The 26,345-nt window shown below is 37.0% G+C and overlaps 2 protein-coding genes across 17 annotated transcripts in view; one reads left to right on the plus strand and one right to left on the minus strand.

Moving 5' to 3' along the window:
- cnot3a (CCR4-NOT transcription complex, subunit 3a) overlaps positions 1-26,345 on the minus strand; it is a 53,692-nt gene that overhangs the window by 8,571 nt on the left and 18,776 nt on the right. For 2 of the 9 annotated variants that reach the window (NM_001328118.2, XM_087285630.1), the window contains 11 exon segments: positions 1-459; positions 1,205-1,255; positions 3,095-3,222; positions 4,674-4,893; positions 5,039-5,134; positions 5,232-5,360; positions 5,520-5,609; positions 5,808-5,882; positions 6,247-6,314; positions 6,427-6,487; positions 7,097-7,224. The exon segment at positions 1-459 is cut by the window's left edge. In NM_001328118.2, coding sequence (NP_001315047.2) covers positions 1-459; positions 1,205-1,255; positions 3,095-3,222; positions 4,674-4,893; positions 5,039-5,134; positions 5,232-5,360; positions 5,520-5,609; positions 5,808-5,882; positions 6,247-6,314; positions 6,427-6,451 — 1,341 coding nt within the window. In that variant the 5' untranslated portion in view covers positions 6,452-6,487; positions 7,097-7,224. 9 annotated transcript variants of the gene reach the window in all.
- sphk2 (sphingosine kinase 2) lies at positions 5,701-25,160 on the plus strand. Of its 8 annotated transcripts, none has more exons than XM_087287302.2 (8): positions 5,701-5,942; positions 14,352-14,536; positions 15,459-15,943; positions 17,354-17,503; positions 17,632-17,726; positions 17,846-17,961; positions 19,420-21,151; positions 23,372-25,160. In XM_087287302.2, the coding sequence occupies exons 3-8, from the start codon at positions 15,490-15,492 to the stop codon at positions 23,432-23,434; spliced, it is 2,610 nt and encodes an 869-aa protein (XP_087143428.1). In that variant the 5' UTR covers positions 5,701-5,942; positions 14,352-14,536; positions 15,459-15,489; the 3' UTR covers positions 23,435-25,160. The 8 variants fall into 8 exon arrangements, with proteins under 8 accessions (XP_087143428.1, XP_087143426.1, XP_087143425.1 ...); XM_087287300.2 differs by having other exon boundaries at positions 5,702-5,942; positions 15,295-15,943; XM_087287299.1 differs by having other exon boundaries at positions 5,703-5,942; positions 15,182-15,943.

Genomic DNA, 26,345 nt, shown 5'->3' on the forward strand with positions numbered 1-26,345 from the left:
ACTGGACAAGCTCGTCAGGCCCAAACCTGGCATCTGAGACACACTACTGCTGCTGGTTACCGTCACGCCACCCTTCCCCAGGCCGAGTCTTGAGCTCTCCACCCCAGGAACTGATGAAGCCTGGGACAGGGAGTTGGAAGTAATTGGGCCAGGTGTGCTGGAACTGGGCAGAGAGGAAGCAGTGGAGGCCGGTAATGTGGGGTGGCTGGGTGGGCTGGGCGTGTTGTTGGAGGGTATAGACGTGGAGGGCAGTTTGACCTGTGTTTGCTGTTGAGATTGTGGTGGATGTTGCTGCACCGCACTGCTGAAGCTTGCCAGTAGGCTGCTGCCCCCGGAGACTGCCGTGCAGCCCCCAACAACAGTAGCCATAGAAACCAGTGAAGAAGAGGATGAGGAGGAGCCCGAGGAGGCGGATGATGAGAAGGACGACAGAGACGGGTTGCCATTCTTCACAGGAGACTAGAGGAAAGCCACAAAGTAAGAATATAATATATCTAAACACATTAGAGCTGTACGATCAATCAATAAAAGATCACGTTCTCAATGATAGATTGCAAGCATATGTCTCAAACATAACAATTCAACTTCAGAATTATCAATAGTTGACTTAATCACTTTACTGTGTATTAATGATCAGGACAAATTTAAACTGTTTAAGTCCACCATTTAAAGTCTATACAAAATGTAGCATTTTAAACAACAGTGGACCTACACATAGGCCTAATATTATTATTGTTGTTTTCCCAGATATTTGAGGAAAAACAATAATAATACTCATATTAACTTTTATTTTACATCTACAGAAATGTAAGAAAATCGTGATCTTCATTTTAATCAAAAAATAATAATAATAATAATAATTGTGATTCTCATTTTAGCCAGAATTGTGCAGCCCTAACATCCATGCAAATGAATCATAAACAAAACTATCAGTAAATTCAGATTCTGGTTACTCAGAACATTTCAAGTTAAATGGAAAAATCACTATAAAAAGTGATCTGAACAACCTATCCCCTATGTTATACAGTAGCCTGCACTTGAAGTGGATCAATAAAGTTTTTCAAAATGTCCTAAGACAAGAATTCGGTAGTTTTAAGACAACTTTGATGAAAGGTTGGATCATATGTTGACCACTGTATATCATAATACATCTGCAGAAGCTATGTTCATTCATGTACATTCAAATCTGATAGCGATGTCTCACCTGGCTGACTTCACTGTCTGTCGATCGACCTCTCTTATCCTCCAAAATCTCCTGAGTAAAAAGATTGACACACAGTTTATAAAGTAAGCATGAATTCTGTGGCAAAAGGTCAATAAAATACAAGAAAGCATAACTGAAGATTCTGAGGGATTATGAATGATGTATTTTCTCTATGTTTTTAACATACAACAGTAATGAGCAATAAGTGACAACAAGCTCCAATTATTAAGAAACACAAGGTATGTGACAGTATCAAATTTCAACAGCATGATAATTGCTGAATCTTTAATGATTTTAACTTAAATTATGGGTCAATAGGTCAAAAAGATGCACAACCGTAAGTGTGTCCTCCTAATAACAGGTTTCAAATAACAAAATACTTTTTCTCATACTGTAAATTACTGACATTAATTTCTTTTTTACTTTTAACTTTTATTATCATTTTCATTGAAAACACCCTACATACATACCGTACCGCCTAAATCCTTACAAGAGAGAGATGGACCATATATCAAAGTTCTTTTGAAAGTACTGTATTATAGTGAATTTAGCTTACTACAAAAAGAAACTCAAAACCTTACCTCCCACCCATCTAACATACAAAAACAGTTTGAATAGTTCCCAAATCTTTTTGAAAATGGACAATGTCACTTATTGTGAAATTAAGTGTAACATTTGTAAAATTATATACACATACAAAATAGAATTGCTTGTGTTTGGTTTCTTTTGCAAGAATTGTCCTCTGCTCCTAAAAATCCAATACTAGCCTCAGGTTACAGATTCATTAAGTACACTTAAGACAGAATTTTAAACATATTTTTCCAGTATGGTTGCAATTCACTGCATGACCACAAAAAATGAAACTGATTGCACATTGCACTTATTACAACATAAAGAGATTGTTGGAAATTACTGACATTAATTATATAAGACTGCTAGATAAGTGTCATCAGTTGACCAGATATGCTTTATAAAAACATCTTTTTCAAAGCTATGTGCAGTGTTAGAAAAATGCATTGTCGTACATTTTCTCCAATAGATAAAAGGTAAAATGTGCTTTGTAAATAAGACAAAGCTCAGGGACAGAATAACTCACAGTATTTTAAAATGGCCACAATCAACAAACAGTTCATATTCATTACCAGAATATATTGCATTATTGATCAGCATAGATCACAGGGGCCATATCCAGTTCCTGGAGGGCCAAAGCAAGGCGCAGTTTAGTTCCAACACCGCTTCAACACACTTACCTCTAAGTTCAAACAAAGCTGAAGGACATAATTATTTTGATCAGGTGTGTTTAATTCGAGTTAAAGCTAAACTGTGCAGAGCTGCGGCCCTCGAGGAACTGGATTTGACACCTGTGACATAGATGATTTGGCCCAGATTATTACATATCATCATATGACTTTAACAAACATTCTATGAGATTTTTTCATTTGGATGTTTGATTAAACTTAATATTTCTGGAGAAACACTTTTAGCACAATACAACAAAATATGTTTTATAGAGACGTCTGATAAATCCTTTCAAAAAATATTTCATTTACAATTGAATGGATTTAATTTAGTTATTATTACTGCAGTTGTCCCACTGTGCTAGTAAATTGATTCAAATATATATTATTTGGTACAGGTTTAAGATCTGATGAAAGAATCTGACATTCTGAAAGTCTTAAAGGAAAAGATCAAAAAAACTTTATTTTTCTTTATAAGTTTTGGTATTACTTTAACATTTATGGGAAGTCTTAAACCCACAAGTGTTTGGAATGTTTATTAAAATGTGATAAACTTAAAAATATATCTGGGGTATTGTATAGTTTTTCCATGTGCCTTAGAGCCAATAAAAATCCATTCAAATGCTTTAAAGGAAAGATGTAATCAGTTTACCGTTGTGCCTGTAGCAGGAGATGGAGGGATGGGGGAAGAGGAAGTGGTGGACGTTGGTGTGCTGCTGGACTGAAGAAACATTTCATCTTCAATGTGGCCCTGAGGAGATGTTGCCATCAAGGTTGCCGCTAATGAGAAAGAAAAAATAATAAATGCAATCAACATCAGGGCTGTGTAATATGATGGCATATATTGTATGGACAAAATAAATTATCTATCATTTCACAGTTTTAGTGATGTCTCAAAACACATTGTTTATAGTAATTCATTTTTTATAATTTATTTGAGCTCAATATTACATGCCATTACAGGGATGCAGACAGGCCTGTCACAATATTTATATTTGTTGTACGATATATTGCATAAACATATTCCAATAAACAATACCATTGTCATTTTAAGACCATTTTATGCCACTCATTATATAATGCCACAATGCCAAGATAATATCACAATGCAAGTACATTCTTCCAAACAACAAATAATATTTTATTCTTAAGAACATTTATTTAATTATAGTCATTTAAAATAATTATAATTAGACATTGGAATTAGAAAGTTATAATGGATATATCCTAAACAATTAAATAATAATAAATGTTAACAAAAAAAGTGCAAGGTAAATCGTAACAGAGGCTGTGATATCTGCTACCAGAACTACTTTCAATTGTCAGCCACCCATATAAAAATATACTATAGTAATTTATAGTAAATACTATAGTGTTTTATCCATACAAACACCTTCAATTGAGATAAAGAGGTTGTGCAATCTGCTAAAATGTTGCTGAAATTGGTGTTTATGTATAAGAGATAAATATTACATCACTAAAAATGATCGAAAATTATCATTTCCATGTGTTGTGCGATAAGTCGATATATTGATTATTGTGACAGGCCTAACTTTGCATTTTATTTTTTTTATTTTTTTTATGTTGCACCTGTAATAATTAGTTTTCGGAAAAAAAAAATCTATTTTTTGCTATTTTTATTTTATATTTCTACATTTTGAAATCAAACATTTACCCTAAAGTTAAATTCAGAAAAAAATTTGAGAAATTTGATCAAGTACAAATGAGTCCATTTCTAAATACATACTTTTAATATGTAAAAAATCAATAGTCCTTTACATGTGGTCAATATAAACTATTGATTTAATTTACAAAAATGGTATGAAAAGGTACGATATCGTGATATATATTGCTGTCAGATATGAGATGACTTATATGGTGACACTTGTATTGTCTGTCAGTCAACAACCAGCCATTTCATTAGACAACATCCATCATGTTATTCCACACACACGTTTCTATATCCCGGTGTGCACTCTACTTTACGTAATGATGTTTCTACTTTAAAACTGTATATATTCTATCCACCTAGTCCAACCCTACCTCTAAACCCAACCCTAAACCAAACCCCACAAGAAAAAATCTGCATGTTCAAAATACTTCATTCTTTTAGATTTTTAAGCATGTTTACCCATGGGTCCTCAGTTTTGGTCCCCACGGTGACACAAATCTCCATTAGTCCCTACCAGGATATAAAAACAAGCACAGACACACAACACACACAGACTTACGTATGTCCTCCAAATCCAGATCATCATAGAGGAACTCGTTCTCTTCAAAATCTGGGTCTTGCGAAGAGTCAATGTAGTATTCCACATCATCTTTAATCTTATGGATAGCGTCAACCTGAATTGAATCATTATCCAACATCCTCAAAATGGTTTCAAGCATACGTATGTGATACCGGTGTCTCTCGATTAATCTCTTTAGCTCCTCAATGCGATCCTGCTTCTGGAAACAAACACAAACGGCATCCTATAGATCAAAACTGCCTGAAAAACACTATGAGATCTCTAACAGTGTGTGTTTGCATAACAGTAAAAGCATAAAAAGTGAAATCGATTAAGAGAGAAAATGGAAAAACGGAAATGCCGACCTCCTTGTCTCCTTTCTTTTTTCGTGTTTGAACAGAGAGGGACTCAACTTCACTCTCAAACTGGTCCACCTGCATGTTCAAAGTGTCTATTGTGTTCTGAGAGGGAGAGAAATCATGTCATTATTGCACTGCTTGAATTCTGCTCAATTTTTTTTTTCAATCCCCCACGGTTATTCTGTGAGCCCTCTGGTACCGTGAGCCACTGTTCCGTTTCCTCCTTCTCTTTCTGTGCTGGGTCCACTTTCTGAGCCAAGCCCAACCCCTCTTTAGAGTAGGCCTTTGTCTTGGTTTCTCTTTCAACCACCTTAAAGCGCTCCATTTGCTGAGGAGAAAAAGGCCGTGTCGGGTTAAGGGGTTGAAAGATCAGTCTTGGGAAATATATCTTTTAATAACTCACAGGTCATTATTTAAATCTACGGTCAGTGCTTTTATTTTTTCATTAAAATTGGGACAGTCTTTGAGAACTGTGATAAGTTTGTACCGTTTCAATAAGCTTGCGGTTCTCCACTAGCTGCCTTTTGTCTTTGATCTCATTGGATGCAACCCATGTCTTAATCTGGTCTCGTAGTCGCTAAGAAAAACAGGTGAGAACAATTATAATAATTGAGTACACATTTCCCCCCCCCACTTGGCTATATAATAATTTATCTGATGCAACAGTTCTGCTTCTCTACTTTGATTGGCCACGCAACATTTCAAGACATCTTCATTTCCATCTGTTCTGTTATTGACGATATTTGTACTAAATGTCAAATAAGCGATTTCATACCTGCAGTTTTTTAATCTCTTTTTTGAGATCTGCCTCGTATTTTTCCTTCTGATTGGCATTGGCTGCATTGTGAAGCTGAAAATGAAATGAATTATTAAAACATAACAAGTGGACGCCTGCTTTCTCTTAATTAAGGTAAAGTTGGTTTTATATTTGGACTTCAGACTTCCTCCTTAGAATTTAAAAAGAATACCTTTCTGATATTATATTTTAAGTAGTGAAATAATATTGTCAACCAATAACTTTCACATCAAAACATTGTTCACACTCAAATAAATAGTGCTAATTTTGTTTTGAAGTCATACATAATGGGATTTCAGACCTAATATTCAAAGTAGATTGGTAAACCATATAGGGAACATAAAAAATAAACGAATGTGCGAATAGAAAACCAAATTTACCTTAACTTCTTATATTTGCAGTATGCACTGAGTTTTACCTTTTTCCAAATGTCTTCAAACTGTTCGACGCCTTCTGCAACTTTTTTCAAACATCGATCTATTTCACCTGAATGTGTAAAGAACATGATGCATAAGTCATGAAATAAAATGATTAACAAAAAACAGAAACAACTGTGTCCAAACAGCTCTATATTCAGCGTTACACCGTGTTGTCTTACCTTGAAGTTTTCTTTTATCAGCCATGGCTTCGCTATGATACTGTCTTCATACCTTCTGTCACTGCAAAGGCATCAGAGAGACTGTTAACTTGCAGAGCATTTAGTGTGAACCAGATGGTAAGTGTTTCTACTGCTCCACGCAGATAAACCTCAATAGAAAAGGCTGATATCAACACATTCTGCTCAACTAACGTTAGGTAGAGAGCAGAAAAACGGTTAAAAGTTTGGTCCTACACAAATTCTTCCCATGCCCACAAATAAACGCAACTATAGACTTTGCAGTACCCCAGAATAAAAGAAAACAATGAATATTTCAATGACAGCCCGACTTGATGGTTCCCCCAGTTTCGATCACTTATACCGTAACGCCAACACATTCACAGAGTGTTTACGCAGATTTACGCAGCCTCTGATCACTAGCCACCATGATGCTAACCGTTTAGATCAGCAGCATTTCATCGCCATATCTCATCTGCATTGAACAAATGTCACCCTGACAGTATTTATAGACTGTATACTGCATATTTCTGCCGTTAACGTGGATTAAGCTGCTGTTGTTGTGATGTCGAGCAGCGCTGACGGCTAACGCTCTGCTAGCACACACATAGTTTTTCCAACAGAAGGTGTGGGGGATTTACACTCTTAAATTGAATGCACGTTCGCCGTATACCTTTTTCAAACGTGTGTAATATTCGTCAGTATCTCTGTGTGTCAGCCAGGACCAAAATATCCGCCAATTCCTTATTTCAAATTTGGTAATGTTTTCAGCTCGTCAATCCCCCTTCTGTCCAGTACATTAAAGATGGACGGCAGACTCCGCCCACCGTTAGCCGCTGCAGCTCCCGCCTCCCGTCTTTTCCCGTTCTTTTGATTCGTTAAAAATGCCTGTCAATCAATTCTCAAGTTGCGATCATTTCCGTCTGAGAGCTAACCCCATTGGACAAAATAAAAGGTGAAAGGTTATATTTACGGAAGGAGACCGTTTTTTTAAACCAAAAAAATCTCCCTGGGTCTTAGCCTTTTTCTTCCCAATATTGTTTCGTTTGTAACAAGTATACAAGTTTGTGTATAAAATAGTGAACATAGGCAATTTATTTTGGTGCATTTAAACAAAACAGCTTTATTAAACAGATATATTTATTAAAATAATGTTTTATTCACCAAATATATTTGGAAATTGAAAGATGATACAATAAAATTAAACTACACAATTTCTACTAAAATTTTTAATTTTTTGCTTGTCTTGATTTTTCCTTTTTTAAAATTTGTATTTAATATTTTTCTATAACATGTAAATTTGGGTGGTAAGTTATTTTGTTATATAAGCTCCAGATTTGGCTTCAGTATTGCCTAATCTAATGTATATGCACAAATTTAATTTTGCATAGCTTCCTATTAAAAATATGAATTTAAAAGATAGATTTGTGAGGGGTGTACTTATATATGCTGAGCACAGTGCATATATATATATATATATATATATATATATATATATATATATATATATATATATATATATATATATATAACTATATATGTGTGTGTGTCTTTATAACTATAATAATTATGATATGGCAGCATGGTGGCGGAGTAGGTATTGCTCTCGCCTCACAGCAAAAAGGTCATTGGTTCGAGCCTCGGCTAAGTCAGTTGGCGTTGCTTGTGTGGAGTTTGCATGTTCTCCCTGTGTTTGCGTGGGTTTTCTCTGGATACTCCGGTTTCTCGCACAATCCAAAGACATGTGGAATAGGTGAACTGAATAAGCTTAGATGTCTGTAGTGTATGTGTGTGAATGGAAGTGCATGGGTGTCTCCCAATACTGGGTTACAGCTAGAAGGGCATCCACTGCGTAAAATATATGCTGCATAAGTTGGCGGTTCATTCCGCTGCAACAACCGTAGATTAATAAAAGGACTAAGCCAAAAAAAAAAAGAAAATGAATGAATAATTATGATATCCTAATTCATATTTTCATTCACCCATTTTTTGTCTTACATTATGCAATTGATGTATTAGTAAAATTAGATATAAACATACGTATCTCTTCTCCATTTCTTACTGAAACAATATCATATTATCAATATCTTATCCATTTTAAACATTATATTAGTAAAAAAATGGATCTAATGAAACCCTTTCAGCAAGGTGTTATTGAAATGATTGACCAAATTTTATCAAAGAAATTACCATTGGATCCTAGGACTTTTATCCTGGGTATATTTCCTGTTAGCCCTTTCTGACAAAGCAAAGAGGTCAGATTCATAGAAATGTTTATTTTACAAGCTGAAAATATTGTTGCTCTTAATAATTGAACCTAGAATTAGAAAGGGGATGAAAAAAATGGTGTCACATATGTTGATGGAAAAGATCACACATTGTCAAAAAAAAACCCACAAAAAAACAAAATGTGTTTGAAGATATCTGGAGACCTTTTTAAAATGTCCTAAAATACAATGTACAGTTGAAGTCAGAGTTTTTTTTACCCCCTATGAATTTTTTCCTATTTAAAATATTTCCCTAATGATGTTTAACAGAGCAAGGAAATTTTCACAGTAAGTCTAATAATACTTTTTCTTCTGGAGAAAGTCATATTTGTTTTATTTTGGCTAGAATAAAAGCAATTTTTAATTTCTTGAAAACATTTCAAGGTCAAAATTATTAGCCCCTTTAAGCTATATATTTTTCTAAAATGTATAGCTTAAAGTTAAAAGTAAAAATATTGTCTTCAAAACAAACCATCGTCATACAAGAACTTGCCTATTTACTCTAACCTGCGTAGTTAACATAATTAACCTAGTTAAGCCTTTAAATGTCACTATAAGCTGTATAGAAGTGTCTTGAAAAACATCTAGCAAAATATTATTTACTGTCATCATGGCAAAGATAAAATAAATCCGTTGTTAGGAATGAGTTATTAAAACTATTATGTTTAGAAATGTGTTGAAAAAAACCTTCTCTCCGTTCAACAGAAATTGGGGACAAAATAAACAGGGACTAATAATTGAGAAGGGCTAATAATTCTGACTTCAACTGTAAAAGGTTAGTGGTCTGCTATAACAAGAACAAGTTCTGAGGGAGTAGGGTCTAAACATAGACTTGGGAAACACTCTTTACCTGATTTAAACATATCCCCCTTTTTTGTCCTTGTTTTATTTTTGTTTGTTTGTTTTTTAGGGAATGGGTTGATGGGAGGGAGAAGAGGGTGTAAAATGTTTGCTGTGTCTTCATGATTATTATTTTGTAACTGTGTAATCTGTTGTGGCATGCAAACTAAAAAAGTAATAATATTGTAAAGAAAATCTAAAGTAAATAAAAAGTAAAAATATTGTACAAAAAGGATCTTTTTTAAAATGCTTTTTATGAGTTTTACCCACTGATCTATATAGATGAGTGGTTTTACCCAGTCAGAGACCTACATTTATGCATATCAATGCATGTATATGTTTATCTATGTTTATGTATGTGTCTTTTTGTGGAAATAAAAAAAATGTTGGAAAGTTTTTTTAAAACTCTCATTTAAATTTCACGTGTTTCATGTTTATTCTAATAAATTGAGCCAATTTTAGTTTTGTAAGTTTATATAAAAAGATAGTTTTAGCAATGATTAATGTTGCAATAATGATGTTTCCACATCCACAAACTGTCTCTGGGCTCTCTCATGATAAACATTATTCCTATTAAAATCTATTAACAAGCAAACTATGACTAAACATATATTCTACCCTTAAAATGACCAGGTTTTTTATAAGATAATTTCTTATATCTTGTGTCTGCGCATTTTCCGCTTTTCACATATGACTTACTTTTAAATGTGCACAGTTCGACTCTATATATTCTGCGAATATAACCGTAATATGAACGTTAAATAACTGCTATGCTAAATATCCTTGATTATCAAAAGAGAAAGTGCGTAGAAAATAAGCTCTTGGGCCTTTTAGGTTGAACTGGGGAGTATGGGAGTATCGCGCAAAAGCGTATTTTATCGCCGAGATAGGACTGACCAGACGAGTTGTACTTCATGATTGTACGTTTATCACGTCAATCACCCGCTTGTCTCCGCCCACCGCTTCGATAGACTTCCTGAAAACGCTCGTGCCTCCCCTACAGCTCAGGAAAGCTGGAAAACTCGCGATGTAGGGGGGACAAAAAAGCCAGGTAAGTCCGCTATTGTGTTCGCTTTGTCGTTTATTTGTATCACTATCCCGCCAGGAACATAAAAGTTTACAGCTCGGCATATTTGATAAAGTATTTGAACAGAAACAGATTCGTTTTTCAGGTTGATGTGTCTGAGCTCCCGTCAGCAGGGTTATTTAAAATGACATGAACAACATGTTTTCCGAATACATTTATCACAGGAATAAGACCGCGGTTTATACTTCATTACTTTCAAGGATTTAAACGCCTCCTATATGTACAATAAAGTCCATTCATCCTGATCTTATAATGTTACTAGTTCGTTGTGTTGGCCTGTCATCAGCTAGCTGTGTTTATATGCGAGTTTGCCTCTGAGTTGCTAAGAAACTGCAGTTGTACTTATTAATTGACATTAGCTTTTATGGTCTTTTGAAAACCCGTTTCGCCTGCAATTCATTTTATAGTACCCTCAGGTTCAAGATAACATGGACTGTTTGTTTTCTCAACCAGCTATGACCATGCATTATAATTTCCAAATGTCAAAACGTGAGCAGCCGTTTGTACTATAATACAAGTTCAGTCAATTGAATAAAAGCCATTTCCCTTAGTTAACTAGTCACTGTCACAGCTGAACGACCATCTGTCAAATTCGGAAACACTTAGTAATTGTGTAAGGGTGCTGATGGATTTCTAACGTGTCAAATAGAGCCTTTTATTTTTGTCTTTACTCAAAGATTGCAAAGCACAATTTATTTTCTGTGAGTTTATCAATTTTATAAAATACTTGCATAAAGGAAGACCTAGATCTACACAACTGTGCGAAGGTCATCAGTATCTTTGATTTATGATCTGTTAGATCGCAACTGGCTAATTGTAAGTCAAAGGCTTTGGGGTATCTGAATAAATCTTCAAACTATCATATCATTGACGCAGTAAAAAGTCTTCTTGGTGATAAAGGGGACAAAGTGTGCATTCATGTGAGAGAGAAGCCCAGACAGTCAACAGAGGCTCTTTGGCTCTAGAAAGGTGGCAGCTTTATAGAGGAATGCACTTTTGGTCTTTTGTGGGTCTTGCTTTTTTGGCAATGTCACCGCCTAGCTTTTTAAGGATACATGTGGGCGAAGTGAACGTCAAAGGTTTTTTTTTATTGAATTATTATTATTCTTTAACAGTTCTGGAAATTTGCCAAGCATTGATTTCACATGAGTCTTAAAATGCAGGACGGGAAGAAAATTAAAGTGCATGATAAGAGTCGCATATTTGTGCATTGAGTCGACTCACCGACTGACTAAATTCCAAAACAAAGACTAGAGATGTTGAACAAACAGCTCGAATGTCTTACACAGTCATGCGTCTCTCGTCCTAGACGTTTATAGACTGACTCGATATATTAGGCCTCTCAATTGCAGCCGTTTCCTGTTAGCCATAAACTCACACTATGAGATCTTAATCTGCTGAATCTGTTGTCAGTTCACATTTCAAACATTCCTCTGTGTTCCATTGAGTTAAACCTCCAAATGCTGCTTAACTCTGCTTTTTATCCTGACTCTTGGTGTTGTGTTTCGTGCTCAATTGTGGAATTTAAAGATACGGCGTCATCCAAGATTGATGCCGAACAGGTGTAATTCCACCCCAGCAGGTTTTCTTCTCTGTTTGGTTTAAAATGACACGGCCCTGCATTTTTTTGGGTTGCCTAGCACTGGCGAACCACAGGCATTTGGAAATTTTGAAGAATGAACTTTGTATTTAGTCTGTAAATCCATCGGTTCACATTTCCTCAGATTAACAGTTGCCACACTCTTTCTGTTGAGAAACAGAATTGTATTGTTCAGCATAATTCTTTTTGCTGATGTCAGATCATTGAAGATATTGCACTATATGTTATCTGATGATTACTTGAGTCTCTTACAGCGAGGTGCAGGTCAAGGGTCAGTTCAACATTGCATTGATTTAGAGAGGTAGTAAAGATGTTGAATTCAGAATCAAGAAAAAAAATCTTCTCTGACAGAAATTCTTCAATTAGAAGAAAACTTAATATTCATCTTACTTGTATTGCTTTGTGGAATATTGGATATAAGGCTGCAAGATTAATCAAAAAAAATTGTGATCTTAATTCGACTGTACACATGATCTTGATTCAGCTTTTCTGCGATTGAGCCAATTATATTTTCAAGGTAGTGAGAAAAGCATAAAGGCGGTTGCACAAGTCTTCACATTGTTTTACATGCGTTGCTCAGCTACATGGACACCTCCAAATGGTGTAAAAGTGTCACAAACTATATTTAGCAGATGTAAATAAATTCACACCAAAATGTGATTTCTGTCATAATATAATTATGTATTCACAGTCGCAAAATCACACACGAGCTGAAGCACTGTTAGTTTACTACCGAGTGGACGCGCGTTTACCCGCCAATGATGTATACTAGGAAACAGATCCTGCATAGGCTGTGAATAACGGGTAATAAAGTTGTAAATAACGTGACAGCGAGTGCACTCGGCTGTGAAAAGTGAAACTGAAAGTGTGCACATCATTTAAGCCAATGGTTATTAACCATGTTTCTGGAGGACCACCAGCTCTGCACATTTTCCATGTCTCCTTAACCTATCACACCTGATTCAGATCATCAGCTCATTAGCAGAGACTGAAGCTGCGTCCCAAATCGCATACTTATGCACTATTCTACGCCATTTTGTAGTATAAATAGTGTAAGTAGTGTGTTCACACTGAAAACTCTAAAAATAATAAGTGCACTTTAATTTCCCGGATGATGCACTCATTCAGCCGCTAAAATGAAGTGTGTAATGATGGACACTTCACGCACTCAACGACCGCAGGTTTGCCTACGTAGCGGAAGAGGCGGAGCTATCGGGCGTACATGTTGAATAACTTTATTTATTTTGGATGGTGAAAACAAAATTCTCCTACGAGAGTGATTATAGCGCCTCCCGATGGTGAATGCGGCAACACTCACGGCAGGTAATATTTGATAATTCGGTCGTTTATTTCACTGATTTGGCGTCCGTCAAACGTCATCAGGGAAACGGTTTGAATTTCCGCTTAGTAAAAAAACATTAGTGTGCCATTTGGGACGCAGCTTGAGAGACCTGTAATGGGTGTGACAGACAAGGGAGACATCCAAAACATGCAGTGTTGGTGGCCCTTCAGGAACGTGGTTGAGAAACACTAATTTAAGTAATCATATCGCATTTTAGAGTTATGTTTACAACAAGGATTTGGTATGCTTTTTTTCTTTAATAGCAAACACAAAGTGTTGTGCATGAAGATAAATGTTCAGTATAACTACTCTAGCCTATATAATGTTATATAAAATGAAAAAGGGAATCTGATAATGACAAATGTTTCAGTTTACCAGTAAAAAAAGGTCTAATAATGTTGTAAATAACAAATGACAAGTATATGTCGCAAACATAATAATTCAACTTCAGAACTATGAATAGTTGCATTCTGACGTCATCATTTTACTGTGAATTAAAAACCAGTACATGTTTAAAGTCTGTTTAAGTCCACCATTTAAAGACAAAGTCTATACAAAATTTGGCATTTTACTAACAGTAGACCCAAACATAGCCCTAATATTATTATTGTTGTTTTACCATATATTTGAGAAATAACAATAATAACATATTACACTACAACAACTACAGAATCGTGAGAAAATCGTGATCTCGATTTTAAGCAAACCGTAATTCTCATGATAACCAGACTCGTGCAGCCATAATCTGCAAAATGTAATCTCTCTCTTTCTGTCTCTTTTCCCATGTATCAGGGCACCTGAAACAGCGACTAAGGAGGAAGACCATGACTTGAGATACCCTGTTCCAGCACTACTCCACTTTCTGTATTCTGTGCTTTATTTATTACCCTTTTGAGGACTGTCCTGCAAGAACCGGAGAACAGAATTCAACCTTAATGGATATCAAATCTTGGATTTTCTTGCATTTTTTTCATTGGGTGAGCTAAAATGCCTGTGTTCCCAGCACTACTACAATCTCTGATACTGTTTTTGACCAAAACCAAAAGTTGCATCCCGTTCATCTCTATCTCTTCCTCAACCTTGTTGTCTTTGGAGAGGAACTGTGTTTTCAGTTGTACACCTCGATAAGGCTTCATTTGGATTCTTTTCAAGCATTATCTTCGTCCGGCCATTACCTCTGCACTCTGTGCTTGTTTGTCACTGAACAATTTTTGTAGCTTTTCTAGGGTTATTGTAACCTTGCTGTGTTTATTTTTAGCTATCGTAAAGTTTAAAGCTCTCTGACCTTTAAGAAATGCATTGTTAATTGAAATTGTGCTTCCAGTTTTATTTAAAAGAGTTGCAAGAGAGGAAAATTGTTAAAATTAGTCACTTTAAAAATTGGTGAATGATTATTTATGTAGATGCACAATGAAATCCGTTTAGCCTTGACAAAAGACTTGCACCTTTTCTCATTTTGTGACATTTTGCCAGTATGTTCACATAAAGACACAAATGAGAAAAGCAAATGCACCTTTTATGAAGCAAAAATATAGTTTTTGTTAGGATATTGTTAGGACTTATTTGTTAGGACATAGCAATACTAAACTGGAAATCTCTTTTGTGTATTGTGTTTTGATCAGATGATCACAAGAGGAATTAGCATTGTTTCCAGGCAAAATTGCACTGATTGGAACGATTTAACACTATCAGGGAAAGAAAAGCCTGCTGAAGTTTTTATTTTTATTTTGAACAGACACCTATTGAAGCGCTGTCATCCTTTATAACTTTGTTGAACATTCAGTTTATGTAAAACATCTCCAAACGTCTACTTCATCCGTCCAGAAAGTCATCTCACTACAAAGCTGAAGGTAGACCTCTGTATGAGGCCCTCACCCAAACCTACCCTTTACTTCCCAGTGGCACTACTTTTTGAGTCCAGACATTGAGCATGCGTTCTCCTGGCCCAGACAGCCCGTCCATGACTGAGGAAGCATTGCTGCATGGACAGTTTGGTGGTTGGAGTAGTGGAGGGGGCAGTGGAAGTAACAGCAACAGCTGCCCTAACAGTCCTGGAGGTGTGTCTTTACCTTCCAGCCCTGCCTCCACCAACTACGCCTTGACCCTCACGCCAACTCACATCCATGTCCAGCGGTTGTCTCCACGTGCAGGGAAGCAGTCCAGGTTGCTTCTGCCTATGGCAGAGCTGACCGGATGCAGCTGCCCACGCTCACCAGCCCCTCCCTTACTAGTGCTTTACTGGTACCCTCCGGGACGCCGCCGGAAGGGTGTTTCTAGACACAGACAGGTGAGGGCGTATTTGGCAGAGAGCCGAGCTGAGGCGGAGAAATGGAACGCTGCTATACAGAGCCTGCTGAGGGGGATGGACGTCAGCTCCACTACAGGTGGGTCTCAGAGTTTGATCATTCACAGTTGCTTTGTATTCAGGTGGTTATGTGTGTCTGTGTTTCTGCGAAACCATTTGACTCACCTACCCTCTCAAATAGCTTTTAATGTCTTTGCTAAATGTAAAAACGCATCTAGATGCTGCTAATTCTTCACGACGTCTGAGTCAGTGCTGTTGCATTAGTGTGGCGTCACTAGTGTGTCTCTTGTAAATATGATGTTACTTTGATTTAATTTTATGGTGAGCTAAATTTATATGAGCATGAATCATTGCTGTCTGCATTTATTTGTGTAAGAGTTTAACTGTTCACTGCTGCCTTATTTCAGTCTGCTCTTTTTTTTCCCCTTTGCTCTGCACTCATAATGTGTACCACATGCTGTCATTGACGGTCAGAGATTGGGTGGGTCTGCGGCAGGGAAAACATAGCCTGTTTTGAGTAGTGTAGATCATTCGGTAGCAGTACGCCAGGTTTTATTGACTTTACCAGATGCCGCGTGTTGTTGCTCTGTCTTTTTTTTTTAAACTGTTGTGCTGTAGTTGCATGTGAGCTATAGTTGTTGCAGCTCAGTAAGTGATTAAAATACATTTATGTGATGTTAATATATTTGTTGGTTTTTAGTTTGTGAGTCAGATTAAACCCTGAGGCAGGGTCAGATTGTGGTGTGAGTTGTTAATACACTTTTTGTTACTTTTATTTTTCAGATATTTGATCATGTTTTCAATGATAAGTAAAACTACAATGTTTATAGATTACATTAAAGCAACATTAAAACATAATGTCACAATTCATTCATGAAAGAGTTATACCTTTTATTTAAGCAATGTTGACATTATTGGTTGCTTTTGACAGTGAAACCAGACATAAAAGCATACCGAACTGTACCGTACCGTACAACTACAGAATTTCCGGTAAACTCTTGTCTCAATTAGTTTCAAAATACTAGAGGAAGATGAATTCAAAATAAGTGTCAACAGCTGAATAAAAGCAGCACAACTTTGCCCTGTGTGGGAAGAAAGAAGTCTTTAGATAAAATCTAGGTGAAGATCAGGAATGTACATGCATTGTGCACTGGAAAGATAACGTATCTCTCAAATTCTCAAATCAAAATCTTAAAAACATGATGAATTGCTCTTAAGATATCAAACAATTCAACCTTTAATAAACCGTTTTATTGAATAAATGGTTAGCTGGATATCTTTAACTTGATCTTTTAAATTCTCAATTTATGAGGATTTTTAAAAATGAGGGTGAGAAATACGTGTATTTTTTGGGGTGCTTATTTTTATATCTGTTAAAAACACTCTATTTTCAGATCACTTCATCTGTTGCTTAGTGTTTGGCCTAGTGCTTACTTTGCCTAAGATTGAAGGCTTTACACTCATTTGTTTTTCCATTTGTATTGGGCAGAATTTTGCAAAAGCATGTTGCCTCGTCCCCGTCGACTGTTGCTGCTGGTCAATCCATTCAGTGGCCGGGGTCAGGCAATGCAATGGTGTCAAACGCACATACTTCCAATGATAAGAGAAGCTAACATCAGCTATAACCTCATACAGACAGGTAAGACCAAACATGTGCAATCTCACAAATAAGATGCCAGCTGTAAATGGCTCAGAATATAATTGATGTACACAAAGCAATAGTGGTCAGAATTGCACTGAACGGATGTGATTTTTGTTGTTGTGCAGAGCGTCAGAATCATGCACGTGAGCTAATCAGAGAGATCTCACTACCAGAATGGGATGGAATCGTCATTGTGTCTGGAGATGGACTTTTGCACGAGGTGGATATTTTCATCACACCTTGCATATTTATTTATTACAATTCTTTGATGAAATCAGTCTAATTTTTGCCATATATATATATAATTTACATAATAATTAATGTGTTCTTTTTCTTTAGGTGATAAATGGCCTTATGGAAAGGCCAGATTGGGAACAAGCAATAAAAACTCCTGTGGGAATTCTGCCTTGTGGCTCTGGAAATGCACTTGCTGGTTCCATCAACCACCATGCTGGGTATGAAATGTACTTGAGCTCACTTAGTACAAACTGTAAAAATGTGCAGTTATTTAAAGAGCCTCCATTATTTCTAAAAGAACAGTTTAAAATTTGAAGTGGTCATTATTTATTCACCCACAATTCAAAATATGTGTATTGTTACTTTTTCTTTCTTACCCAATGTGGAGATTTTTGTTTTAATTTTTTCATGTTTTTTAAAATGCAAAACATACAGATTTGGAACAATATTCTACATGCGTATTTGCATTCCTCTTTGGTGCAATTTATTTTTAATGCTTTGTTACATGAACAATTTCACATGCTGAAATGTGCATATAAAGGGCCTTCTGTTACTATTCCCTTTGAAGAATGACATATGTAGTATGTAGAAGGAAAAATGAATGTAGAAGGAAAAGTGTTTGTGTAGTGGATACAGAAATGGTGCCTTTGATTCTAACATGAGTGTGACATTTCTCTGTAGTTCTTTGCTATAGTGTAGATGTAGTAAAACCAGCCTAGCTATTTTTAAACTTCCATTAAAGGTCTGTTATGCAATGATGTTTCATATATATATTGGAAATATAATTTTTTTTATGTAAGGAAATCTAAGGATGCTTTCACATAGTAGATCGATTCTTTTGTTCTGAAACAGGGATTAAAATTGTTACAATGTTGCCCTTTGTTCTTGGTGCGGTTCGCTTTCACACTGCAAAGTTTCTAAATGGACCAAAATAGCTAAAACAAGTTACGTGCGAGTATACTCTCCTCACATTGGTCAGAGTTTCAGGGTCCCACTCAGCTGTAATGTGTCCTTATTTTAATTTATGGCAATGAGCAATAAGACATTATAAGCGAAAAGCTGCACTTTAATTTTGAATTGTGACACCTACAAACATCAACACCAAATATAAATCAGAGAGGTAAGACTTTCTCATACATAACCATTGGCAAGAATTATACATTATAGGCTTTACATTATATAGAGAAATAACAGATAAACCAAGGCTGCAGTTTGGTTAATTTTCCTAACTCATAAACAGCTCTCTGTGATAATTCAGCATGCTTTCACATTTAACATGAAACGCATTTATCGATAGGAATAACATCCCACCCTACTCATAATTTTCTCTTCTTATAGCCATATGTGTGTATATATATGCCTATTACATATCCATAATACACTGTGATATAGCCTCGTTCGTAAGTTTGTTGGATCATTTTGCTTTCTAACTACAATGGATCCGCTCCAGTTCGTTTCAGTCAAGCCAGAGACCACCTCATTCAGGTGATCTCAGATCGATTGTTTTGGCACAGATCAGAGCGCGATTGCAGGATTCACATATGCCAAACAAACCACGCTAACTGGACAAACAAGACAAGCTCTGAAACAAAGGTCTAGGTGTGAAAGCACCCCAAGACTCTTCCTGGTATTGTTAAATATGGTTAATTGTCTATTTTGCTTTCTCTCTCTCATAGATATGACATGTGCCTACGGGAGCCTCTCCTCCTCAACTGCTGTTTTCTGCTGTGCCGAGGTGGGGTTAAACCGTTGGACTTGGTCTCTGTTACAACCAGCCCGTGTGCTTCATCATCCACGTCTAATCAAAATGGGCATCCACCTGCTCCCAGGAGGCTTTTCTCTTTCCTTTCTGTGGCTTGGGGTTTTGTTTCTGATGTGGACATAGAGAGCGAACGCTACAGAGGGCTGGGCTCAGCTCGTTTTACACTGGGAACACTAGTGAGATTGGCTTCTCTGCGCTCTTATAAGGGTCGCCTTTCCTACCTGCCTCCTGCTGTAGTCAACCCGTCCCCTGATGCCACACCTCAGCCACCCCGGAGGCCCCTGTCGCGCAGTATTACTGAAGGTCTGGAGGGATTTTGTCGCACACCCATCCACCGCACATGCTCTGACATGGGCCTGAGTGAACAAAGAAGTCTCCGAAAAGATGATGGAGAAAGAGAGAGGGAAAGAGAGCGGGAAAGACAGGAGAGAGAGCGGGAGAGGGAAAGGAGGAGAGACAGGGCAAGAGGGGTTGGGGTAGTGAGAGCCAGCAGTCTCGCAGAAGACCGGGAGAGAGAGGTAGAAGCAGAAGAGAAAATGGAGGAGATGTCTGGCACCAGCTCTGAGTCAACTGAAAGGGATGAATGTGACAACATAGCCAAGAATAATGGTAATGAAGAAGAAAATAATTCAGGAAAGAGTAAGATAGATGGCCAAGAGTTGACAAATGCAAGAAATTTAAGTGACACAAATGAGGTAAATGACTGTGACGGAAGTTATCAGACAACACCACCTGAACTGCAACATGCATTACGTAAAAACTCGGCTCCCTCTAGCCAAATAATTAATGCCTTCTTCAGCCAACCGATTGGTGCAGACACTGACCAAGACTTGGAGCTGGCAGCCTATGGCAAGGAGGATGAGGACATAAATGGCACTTATTTTCAGAAAGAGGCATATTCATTGGACAAGTCTCGCGAGCGAGCCCTCACTATCTCATCCTCTCCATTCCGTCAGTCTCCTTTCAAAGCTTTCAAGCCCAAAACTTTGGACCAGAACCAGAACCCTTCAAGGCCAAGGCCCCTCTCTCTTCTCCACCAATCCCATTCAAACTCTCTCCCTCCGAAATTTCCATCCCTTTCTCTGTCCCTTTCTCCAACCCCTCCTTCATCTCCATCTTGTGCCTCTCCACACTCTTCTTATCTCGCACCACGTCCCAACACTCCCAGCTCATCTTCTCCATCCCCTTCTATTCATTCACCCACTCCTTCCTTCAACTTTGACCTAGCAGAGCCTGCAGGTCCCCTAAAAAACCGACCTCACATGACATCCTCCATCAACCTTCCAGAGGATGATTTGCTACCTCCTCTGGACCAGCCTCTCCCTACAAGGGACTGGGTTACTATTGAAGGTGATTTTGTCCTGGTTCTTGCCATCTACCAGTCCCACCTGGGAGCAGACCTTCTTGCTGCGCCTCAGGCTCGGTTTGATGATGGCTTGATCCATCTGACATTTGTGCGGGCTGGCATCTCCCGAGCAACACTACTTAGACTGTTCCTAGCAATGGAGAGAGGAGCCCATCTGTCTCTTAGCTCTCCCTATGTTAGTCACGTTTCTGCTCGGGCGTTCCGCCTTCAGCCACTTTCCCCACGAGGAACCCTTACTGTAGATGGAGAGCTGGTGCCCTATGGGCCACTGCAGGCACAGGTGAGTTGAGAGCTATTAGTGGAGGTAGAATTCAAATTATATCCTAGGGGTGTCCAACCCTGCTCCAGGAGAAACAATGTTCTGCATATTTTAGCTCCAAACAGTTCAGCCACACATGCCTAAAATATGTAAGTCTGCAGAGTTTAATAAGCTAGTTCATACATAAAATTAAACTTTGCGGAACTTTGTCGTTCTCCAGGAACAGGTTTGGTCACTCCTGGCTTGCATTTTTTAACGTCCTTCCCTCACTAACTTCATTGACTTGGTTGTATGTAAATAATTATGCTGCACAAGTGCTCACTATTGCTGGAACTTTTGAGTGGCCTGAATGGCTTAGCCCTTGATGGCTTATAATCCACTATGGAGATAATTTATTTTTTGCATTTATTTCCTCCTTTGAATGTTTTACACCAAGATATTTGTCTATAGGTAATTTATAGGTAATTTATCATTAACTGTTTGGGACGGGGGTCAATTAAACATGATCTGCAGTGATGTTACAATGTCTCACGAATTGGAACACACTTCAGAATGGCGACAGGGATCCCCTGAGAGAAGATGTTAAGAGAATTTTACACACACCTGCCAAACAATGTGTATACATTGAAGTGGAACGCAGCCTTGTTATATAACATAGTACCATATAAGTTATCAGATGAGATAATGCTTTGTGTTAATAAATTTGTTAAAGTCCACATGAACCAGAAGCTGCAACTATTTTTTTCCGTATTGTGATGCAGTTCCTAGAGAAACCGAATCTAAATGACAAAACAGTGGCCGTGGCTTGTTTTTTTCTGCTAAAGTAGGTAATTCATTCAGAAAGATCTGGAAAAGGGTTTTAGAATTTAGAGTTCTTACAACCTACCCGACACCACCTCCTCACCATTTCAGTTTATGGTCAAAACTAACAGTTGGAGGGGCATGGTTAAGTATGTTAACCACACCCAACACCTCAAAATCTTAATCTGACAACTAAAAAAAAGTGAATTTTTAGATTTTAATGTTAGATTACAAGTGCAAACAATTTTTTTTCTTAATGACATGCACAGATGAATTGTTCACCACAAAACTGGCAATGTGAACTAACAAAATCATTTTTCTAGTTTTGACTTCATTTGTACTTTAATCTTTCAAAACCAATAATCAGTTAATCAAATATATTTTTTATAACTTTGTACTTATAACTAAAAGTATAATTGATTTTAGGCTAACACTTTATTTTACAGTGCTGTTATGCATGTACATACTATGTACTTATAATAGTCACTTATAACTAGGTTCTATCCTTCAACTAGCTAACCTTAACTGAAGTGCAACAGCTTTAAGTGTTTATTTTGAATACATTGAATTTGAATGTTTTTGTGTGTTCATTTACATAGAAAGTCCATGGATTATCTTTCTCCATCTCTCTCTCTTTATTTACACAACTACCATTTGATTCAAAGTGAAGTGTTGTACTATCAAGAAAGACCAAGAGTTGTAAGAGTCAAAGCAAAAACAGATAAAACATACAAGGCAGCTACTGACGTAACAATCACTGACATAACAATAGAAGAAAAACACAAGGCAGACAACAAACAAAACAAAGAGGGAAGCCTAGATTAAGGTTTGGGAAATGGAGTTGTAAGCAAGTAATTTTTAACTAGAGATTTAGGTAGCAAAGACACAGTTCTGATAGAGGATTGCAGTCAAAAATGCAATCACCTTTGCCATGCACCCTTGAGCGAGGAATTTGGAGAAGACCTTTGTTTGCTGGGTCTAATAGAAATCCCTTCGGGAACATATGATGGTGCTAGGTTATATAAAAACCAAAGACTAAAGAAAACTTCAAGATTCAAATTTGATAAATAAATAACTGGAAGCCACTTTAGAGCAGAAAGCATGGGTGAAATGTGATCAAACCTCCGACTGCCTGTCAACATTATATGTAATGATTTTCAACATGTTAAATGTCTGGGAGGAAAAAAACTCTTCTTGGTAAAACTTGTTTGTTAAAATGTGCACTAAATGTAGGACAGGGGATGTGTACGTATAATGTTACAGAAGATAATTTCTGTAGCTAGGTGATCAGCCAATGGGTTTGCATTTTAAGAACACGTTTATTTCTTCTTCATATTTTTACATGATAATCGATGCATTTTTTTTTCTCAAGGTGATTTTTTTTATTTTATCTTGTCTTGTCTTAAAAACATTTCTGATTTTCTGAATCTTTTGTCGTAGGTTCATCCCTCCATGGCTCGTTTGATTGTTGGGGACTCTGGAATAAAGATTACAAGATTCTGACCTGTTTGGATTTGAACGGGCAGGGATTAGCGTGTCGCTTTGGATTATATAACATTTTGCCATCCGCATATTGGGCGGGAGAGAGAAACAGAAAGCCAGCAGTTGCAATCACTGCTTTTACTGGGATTAACTAAGGGATTGCTTATTCAAGCTGCGTATGCAAGGAGAATTTTTGAATTTAACGAAGGGATGAAAACTTGCGGCCTATTGCACGACTGTAGGATTACACTTGGAATTCCCTCACTGTAGTTGCAGAGAGAATGCAGCAATGTCCACATAGAAGAGAAATGAATGTGTCCAACTGGTGTATACATTTTAGTATGCATTCGTGAGTAGATTTTCAACAGTGCTCCTGCCTTATTTCAGAGAGTGGAAAAAACAATGACACACTAAAAAAAAACAATAGCTGGCTTTTAGGTTGCCATCCCCACATTCAAATATGGCTCCTCCCATTTTGCATAATAGGTACCCCTGGAATGCCTTATCCGTCTCTGAACTTCAAGTGAAACCCCTCCTTAATTTATATACTTGCTCTTTATCATACTTACAAACTTAAACCTCATTAGCAAAGATTTATCTGCATTGAACTAAGTCTCCGTCCAGCTTTTGAAAATCTATTGTTGGAACTGATCAGAAATGTAATCAGTTTAGATTTGCGTCCATTTAGTTTTGCGGGTAATTTTAGGACACAATCATTGACTGCAACAGTTAAACTGTTAAGGTGTAAATTGCACTGCTAGTTTGTTTACGAAAAGCATGCCATGATATTTTTGGTTACTAGCATTCTACACTGCAGTGAACACAGAAAGAAAGCTTGCAGTACGAAGTTTTTTCTTCCGCCCAGTGTCTTTTGCATAAATTCTGTGCATTTTTATTCAGCTTAATCGAGATAGAACTGGAAGTAGTTTGTGATCAACTGGTAATGCACCTTTAAGTAATAAAAAAACAACAACATTTGTTAGGCAAGGGTGATTTCGGTAATTTGGGCAAATGATCAGTAAATTTGATAACATTTTAATCTATTTCTCTCTAAATTTATTTAAGATTAGGTAACTAGAGAATATTTATCAGCTCTTTTAAAAAGCATTCCTGTAAAAAATCCAGCTGTGGAGCTGATTATAAATTTAAAAACACAATTTGAGTGATTTTACCTAAATATTTATTGGAGAAATGCCCTATTTACACTTCTGCAGTACTTTTTCTTATTTTTCAGAGGACCACGGTTTGACATTTTTTCATTTTTGCTGTAACTTCGAAATTAACAAGACAAAAAATAAATAAATAAATAAATAACTCTAGAACTCGATTGGTATTTCCGAACAGCTGTTCAGTTCTGTTTAGTGCAATGATTTCTACTTTTGTTGATCACTGCTGTCCTTAGCTATTAAGGTTGATATTTATTTCTAGTTGATTTGTTTTCGAGTCAGGGCACTCAAAAATGATTTTCAGCTATAATCAGATGGCCAGTTATTTGGTTTTGCTGTTCATTCCCTATATTTTCTTCCTCCTTTTGTTGTACCATGCTTTAGCGTGAACAAATAATTTTGGTATCAAGCTGCTGTCCACCTTGAAAATGCCAGTTTAAGATCATCCTCAGATGCTTGTATTAAGATTGTAATTACTATTAAAAGAATATTATAATAAACATATATGCATATTATTTACAGTTCCTAGATCTGTATGGTTTAAGAGTTTCATTCAGATAAAATTTAACTATCAAACCCTGCATTCGTCTCCTTCAGTCTTTCTTTATCATATGATAAAGGTATCACTATGAACACTGATGGCATAAATGTTTTCGTCCGGCTTAATTCAATAAATGTCAACTCAGGAATGCTTTTCTTCTTGATAACCGCATTCCCAAAGGAATGAAAGTACATAAAAGGAGCTGAAACTATGAAAAAGTGACATAATTTTGCACAATCTCTGTTGTAATTAATGCAAGAGGTGGAAAACAATGCAAGTTCCTGTTTGGCGAGATGAGTAAGGCACCAGCGGTCTGATAGCCCAGTGTTTCATTTCTCTCTGTCTCTTGTTGGTTATCAAGTTTGCACGGATTGGTAAACAAGGAAGCCGTCGTCTCAGACTCTCTTCCTCTCTTTCTTTCAGCTCTTCATCTATTCACTCTACTAATCTCCTAACGGCACCACACGGTTCAGCTACACTATCTTGTTTTGTTGTAATATCTCTGCCTTCCTATCAGCTTCTTGAGCAGTTTATTTCCCCCTTGTATCCCGGTAGCCACACCATTGGAGACATGCTGTGTACTACATTGCCCTTTTGCTCCTTTAGAATGCAGCAAACCTGTGTTTCCCTCTCCCTCCCTCCCTTCACATCCCTCCCCTCCTTTTCCCCTAGAAGCAATACATTGTTTTGGTGCTCTTTTGTCCTCAGGAGTTGCTCAAATGTGGCCTACACCATGACTTTACTACACAAACAGGTCTCTGTGCAGTTGGTGGCCTCCTACTGGTTAATTTAGTAGACTCCCTGCGGCTTACTGGGTATTGTGAGTATGTTGATTGAGTTTATTCCCAGCGTCAAGCTATCAGGGGTGGAAAGGGTACTGAAAAACCTAACTCAAGTAAAAGTACCATTACTCAGCAAAGGTGTAGTGCAATTATAGTACAAGAATGTGTTCTAAGTACAAATCAAAGTATAAGTAGCCCTTCTAAATACTGGAGATTAATAAGTATCAAGTATTACACTGTGAAAATGACTCAATCTTACACTCTGTAACTAAAAATGGTGCTTACATCAGTGGCATTTTTTAAGGTTGTTTCTAATTGTAAGTTAAAGTATTTGCCTTTCATGGACTGTATAAAATCACTTTAATGTGAGAAGAACACTACATTAATACACTTACTGGCCACTTTATTAGGTACACCTCACTAGTCCCGGGTTGGACCCCTTT

Source organism: Danio rerio, chromosome 16 (genome assembly GCF_052040795.2).
Source record: "Danio rerio strain M-AB ecotype USA chromosome 16, GRCz13ab, whole genome shotgun sequence".
In the NCBI taxonomy this organism is placed as follows: domain Eukaryota; kingdom Metazoa; phylum Chordata; class Actinopteri; order Cypriniformes; family Danionidae; genus Danio; species Danio rerio.

What these genes read in the sequence shown, in the direction of transcription:
- sphk2 (XM_087287302.2), top strand. Translation starts at nt 15,490, where the DNA reads ATGCGTTCTCCTGGCCCAGACAGCCCGTCCATGACTGAGGAAGCATTG. An exon ending in TCCATCAACCACCATGCTGG is followed by an intron (nt 17,962 to 19,419) that starts GTATGAAATGTA and finishes TCTCTCTCATAG; the next exon opens with ATATGACATGTGCCTACGGG. An exon ending in ATGGGCCACTGCAGGCACAG is followed by an intron (nt 21,152 to 23,371) that starts GTGAGTTGAGAG and finishes CTTTTGTCGTAG; the next exon opens with GTTCATCCCTCCATGGCTCG.